General features: G+C 35.9%; 1 protein-coding gene across 1 annotated transcript; it reads right to left on the bottom strand.

The window, feature by feature from the left end:
- Positions 1–2404: 2404 nt before the first annotated feature.
- On the bottom strand, positions 2405–3894 carry LOC137731280 (WEB family protein At3g51220-like). Its single transcript, XM_068470382.2, has 2 exons — positions 3633–3894; positions 2405–3314 (listed from the first exon to the last, which is right to left on the bottom strand). Exons 1-2 carry the CDS (start codon positions 3774–3776, stop codon positions 2790–2792), a joined length of 669 nt encoding a protein of 222 aa, XP_068326483.2. The 5' UTR covers positions 3777–3894; the 3' UTR covers positions 2405–2789.
- Between the last annotated feature and the right edge of the window lie 2201 nt (positions 3895–6095).

Below are 6095 nucleotides of genomic sequence, written 5' to 3' on the forward strand. Positions count from 1 at the left end.
ATTTTTCTTATGAACTTTAATTTTAACCAATTACACCCCTCAACTTTTATAACTGACCAGTTTTCTCCATAAACTCTGATTTTAACTAATTATCCCCATGAGTGTTTATAATTAGCCAGTTTCTAATAATGAATTTGTTGAGGTTAGTAATTATTTTTCTTATTTGAACTTGAGTCTTAAATTGCAATTGGTGAATCGATAAAGTTAAGTTAATTAAGTCACAAGGAAGGCTAATGAAATGATATCACAACCCCCAACATGTTGCTGAAAAAGCAAGACCATGGAAAAAATTTATAGTTGTCCACATTATGGATAAAATTCAAACAAAAAGTGTATGGAGTGATACGCGGAAGAGAAAAAGAAAAAACTAATATGTTGTCCACATTAGGGATAAAATTGGCTTTTTGCCCTCAGACAATTGCCATGTGTCGTGCACGTGACTAAGATGGATGGAAAATTTGATAAAATTTTCCAAAAATCTAACATCAGGGGGGAAATGGGTCAATTATAAAAGTTTAGGGATGTAATTGGCTGAAACTAAAGTTAGGGAAAATTATAAAAGTACATGGGCTTTTGACAAATAAAAAAAGGTTCATGAGCTAATTCGTGAAAATTAAAGTTCATAGAGAATTTGATAGGTACTTACAAGTTTGGAGGGAAGGGCAGGGGAGGGGGATCAACAAATACCTCAATATATAAATAAAAGTGATGCTAGAGAGATTTTTTTTTATAGGCTTAATTGGATTAACAATCTCTGTGGTGATAGAGTAGTTAGAAGATAGTTTATGTGGTAAAAGCAAAAAAAAAAAAAAAGGATTTAAGCCCCTATAATGAAGTCTGTTAGGATTTATGCCCAAAATTGAAAATTCTGTCAACTTCCTTACCAAAATTGAAAATTCTGTCAACTTAATTATTATCACGTTAGCCAGCCCCATGTGCTAACAATTAACGGAGAGTTATGTTTCAACCTAATATGTGTACGGAGAGTTCCATTTTAGCCTAATATGTATGGCTCACATGCTAATAATCAACCAAAAGTTTTGATGGAATTTTCAAGTTTGTGCATAAATCCTAACAGACTTTACCACAGAGGCTTAAATTTTTTTTATTTTTTATTTTTACCACATCAGCTATCTTCCAATTACCGTATCACCACGGGGACTAATAATCTAATTAGGCCTTTTTAAAACTATACTAGCATATGCCCCACACTTGTGTGAAAATAATTTTTATTTTATTTTAAAATGACAAGGAGAAAGGGAAAAAAAAAAGGAATGTGGATTGTTAGGGAAGTTTCATTTTTATATTTTATTTTTCAAAATTAGAGGATGTTAGGATCACCCTTGGGTGAGGCTTTGGAAAAAAAAACAGTAAAATTTAATTTGTGTGAATTTACTTTACTGCCCATGATTTTGTTTTGTGGTAGAAGACAAATTGTTTTTTTTATCCTTTTTTGGTTGACAAAGAGAGCAAAGAGAGTTTTATTAATGTAGTTAAGATTTTTTAGATACATGATGTATCGCTTGATGGTTAACTTCATTATTTAAATTATTAATAAAGAAATCCAACCATTATCCGCCACATCATTTAGTTTACAAAATATAATTTAAAAGGTTAATAGTTCTATCCCTTTCTTTTTTTTTTCTTTTTTTTTTCTTTTGAAGAGGAAACGATAGCGGATTTTATTTAATCATTAAGAAAACAGACAATCATGAATGAGGACATCCTAGAGAAAATCCGGAGGCTCCTCGAACCAATGACTAGTAAAATTGGAAGTTAAGGCCAACTTAGCTATTCTATGCGCTACAAAATTGACACATTTACGAACATGACTAACTCTAGCAAAGTCAAATCCCCTTAGGCTAGTTTTGATATCATCGAGCAGTAATCCGATGGGAGATGATCCACAATTAAGACTGCCAATAGCTTGAATTACTTGCAATGCATCAGACTCCAAGATGACATGCTGCTAATTACGTTGAATAGCCAGACCAAGACCTTCCCGAGCATCTAATATCTCAATTGTAAGGGGGCTAGTCGCGTGAGGAATTTTGCCAGCGAAACTGTTTGTTTTCTTAATCATCAATTAAAGATAATCTCTACAAAAAGTCAATCAAATTGAAGATCTTTAAATGTCTACAAAATAAATGAATGATGAGGGTTGAAAAGGAAAACCCTATTCAATAATTGCAGGATTGGGGAATGGAATCGAACTTGAAATCTTAGTGTAAGAAATAAATGCTCTTAACCAACTGCATTACAATCCCCTAGCAAGAGCGAATCCTGATTTTTCTATCCAGTAGAATTCCATTTCATCCTTTGCAGCTGTTGGAAAATTTTGGCTTTAATTGTGTCTTCTTCGTTGTATTGGTTTTCCTTGTGGGTTTTCATGAACACATAACAATGGCAAATGCTTCTTTAGCCCATATTATTACATATGCTCTCATTTTCAATTGTAGAAGGTCTAGCACACTTACAACATTCTTCTTTCAGCTTTAGGGCCAAGCCTGTCTTACAAACTTACAAAATTGAGGCAATATTCCTTTATTTTCTAGATAATGAGAAGAAAAAAATTATTAAGGCAAAATATCTACTTAATATCTTGCATAATCCAGTAACTAGGGGGAATTTTAGCGTCTGTAAGCCACACAAGCCATCTGTTCCAACCACACTCACGCAAACAAAGCCCTTATATTTTTGTTTCTTCCGTCTCCGCCTGTAATCTTATCCGCTTAAAAGAGAGATATCATGCGATAGTTGTACACAAGACTTTCTCGCTCATGAGAGCCTTAGGCTCTTGAAGACCCACCTTCTTGACTTGCCTTATTTTTTGAAAAAAGCCACCCAATCATAGGCATCAAAGGCTTCTTCTTATTTGTCCTCCTGACCGAACTAGGGTTTCCATATCCCTCATGCGACCCTTCCTTGTTAACAATAACCTGAGCCAACGAAGCAGGACTTGCAAACTTCACATATCTTTTCTTCTGCACAAACTCCTTAGCCTCTTGGCTCAACATTGTCTTGTTTTCGAACTTCGTGTCTCTGTCCGCAATGAACTTAAAATCTTCTTCAATCTCAGGATCTACTCGGTGCTTCTGATCATCAAACTCTCTTGCCTTCAAGTACTTGTGGAGCTCTTGTTTTGAACGGTCAAGATCTTCTCTGAGTGACTTGATGCAATATGCCATTGACTTGTTTTCTTCTCTAACTTTCTGAAGAGTTTTCTTTGTTTCTTCGAGCTCAGCTGTTAAGACCTCGATTCTTGACTGAGCAGCATCTCCATTAGTAGTATCATTGGACACTGCAGCTCCAATCTGACATAGAAAATAATAATACATTATAAATTTACAATATGTGACAAAAAGTTGTACGTTGAGAAATGAAAATTCAAGCGAAGTGGTTTAATGGTGATGGGTTTCTGGTCAGTGGTTGACATGAAAAAATGGGTGACATGATCGGACTGGTGGGTGGGTTTCGGAGGAACGGTTTTAGTACATGCCCTATGGGTGCATGGAGAACTTAGAGTGCGGAGAGACCCAGAAACAAAGGGTTCTCACCACGTTTAGCAAAGGCTCTGATACCATATTAATTATAAGAAATACAAAAATATTTAAAGGGAAAAGCTAGCTTACCTCTTTGAGCTGCTTGGCATATATTTCTCCGACCAAAACTCTTTCCCCGAACAACATGACTGCTTCTTTGACGGACTTGAAAGGCGCTCGGGTGTCGATCTCTGCCCGGCCCATGACAACCAATTTACTCTCGTCGGCTTTCATGGTTGGCAAACTAATTAAGGATAGATGCTAATGGTGGAGTTAATGAGTGACGGTCCTCTTAATAAAAATTTCAAAACGGGGAGCTATAGCTGCAAGAGGAGGTCGTTGGAAACGGATGGTGTGGTGTGAGATTAGCTTTACTTAAAGGAAGTTAAGAAAAATGATCATATGGGGGGTTTTGTTTCCTTGGCGTTCACTTCACTGAATATTGTTAATTGAAGTTGACACGTGTGGTTGGACCATCTTGATCATTTTGTTAGTTAACTTCTAGCAAGAACTTGGGCTACCATCCTTTTTGCTAAACAAAATTCAATGTGTACTCTCGGATGGATATTGCACACTTCTTAAATTGTGTCATACTTAATAAACGCTAATATTTTTTATATCCTTAATTCCTTATTCTCCGGAATAAGCATTGATCAAATGTTCTCTATGTAGAGACAAAACTTATACATATACAATAATTTTGGTATAAATACATTAACAAACGTCATATGGACAGTGTTGTCTATAAATAAAATTGTACTCGTGAGGGGAGGGAAGATTCACATCCTTGGCTCTCCTTGGGAATTTTCCTTCTACTTGGAAAAGCATCTAACACAATAATACCATTGGTAAACTCAAATAAATTTTGATTACCAAATCCGGGAAGGGAATACAATAATATTTTTGGTCGCATTTTACCCTGCCTCCAAACATTTGATTATTAATTTTAGTTTCAGGGTCATTTTGTTAACACTCACTCACATATTGTTGCATACATTTTGCAATCTACATACTTAATACATCACACTTTTTTAAAAAAATTATCCTAATACGTTCACATATTCCATAATAACCTCACACCCCACACACACTCTACACACATCCCACAATTAATCCACATCCGAAGTGCAAATACATATTTTATTTATTTAATTTTTTTTTGTCAAACGATAAATTTTGTTAGATTTGTTACCGATTAGTTTTGAACTCATGCTGTCATATAATGACTCAACATCGTTCTACCACTGTGATAAATGACTACTTGCTATTTTATGTTTATTTTTAACATCATCGTGAAAACACCGGAACCGAGTTGAGAAAAAAATGAAGTTATTATCTGCATGTAAAGATATATGAATTTCGAAAAAACAAAGAAAAGACCGTTGCAATGAGACTCGACCTGATTCCCCATCGTTTACGAAAATCAAAGGCCAAAAACATTTTAAGTTACATTTTCATTTTCTAGGCAGTTTTATTGAACATGTTTAGGCTTTGTGTCATAAGCCTATACTGATTAGTAACATCAGGACAAATGGACAATCGTGCTTTAAAGTGCTTATATTTCCTAAATCGTAAACACACCTTGAAGCACTTATATTCTCATGTTCTGGAGCACTAAATTGCATGCACTAAGGTATGTTGAAAAAAAAAATGAAGCCAAACTCACATCCAACCAAGAACAAAAGGACTGACAGCATTTGCAAGCCTACTCCCTGATAATGGTTTTATAGATTAAGAGGGCGTTTGTTGCGCCGGACTATCTCGGACTGGATTAGTTTCAAGGACTAAGCTGGACTGGTTTAGACTAGACTAAACTGGACTAACTTAGTGAAGCTTTTGGTGCAGTATTGGACTAAGAAGCTAGATAATAACAAATTCTAATATTATATTATTTAATATATAAATTATTAATATTTTATTATGATCTTATCTTTTTCTCCATCTTTTCCTACCATTTCCGTCCCACTCTTTTCCTCTTCTCTCATCGTCCCACCCTCTCCCTCTTTTTTTCCTCTTCGACCTCTCAATTCATGTCTCTTTCTCATTCCTGGTCAAACTCCTTATTGATTCAAGTCTCTATTTCTCTGTCCTCCCTCCCTCTCTAGCTATGCGTTGTTCAAACGGAACCTCACGGCTTCAATTTTCCCGACGAGTTGCAGGTTTCCCGATGTGTTTTCCGGCCAACCCTCATTAAATTGGATGAAGTTAGCACCGCCAAAAAATTCATCACCATCCCTGGACCGAGATCTTAGCTTTGAATGCTCGAATCTGTCATGGATTTGAAGAAGCCCAAACAGGCCAAGACTTCCAGGCCATTTTCCAGCCACATTCGACCACATTTTAGCCTCGATTCAGGTAAAATCGTAATCTTGTCACTCCCAGCTTCAATTTGGTATATTTTATATGAAAGTTGGTTGTGAAATGGATCTGAAAGAGAGTCGGAAAGTTAATGATTGATCTAGGTGACCGGATATGACGAGGAGTCTGTCGGGAGTGGTCGTTGAGCATGACGAGGACGAGAAAGAGAGGATAGTCTTAGCTAGTCCCATGGTT

The sequence above is a fragment of the Pyrus communis genome, chromosome 15, assembly GCF_041283825.1.
Source record: "Pyrus communis isolate YQ-2024b chromosome 15, ASM4128382v1, whole genome shotgun sequence".
Taxonomy (NCBI): domain Eukaryota; kingdom Viridiplantae; phylum Streptophyta; class Magnoliopsida; order Rosales; family Rosaceae; genus Pyrus; species Pyrus communis.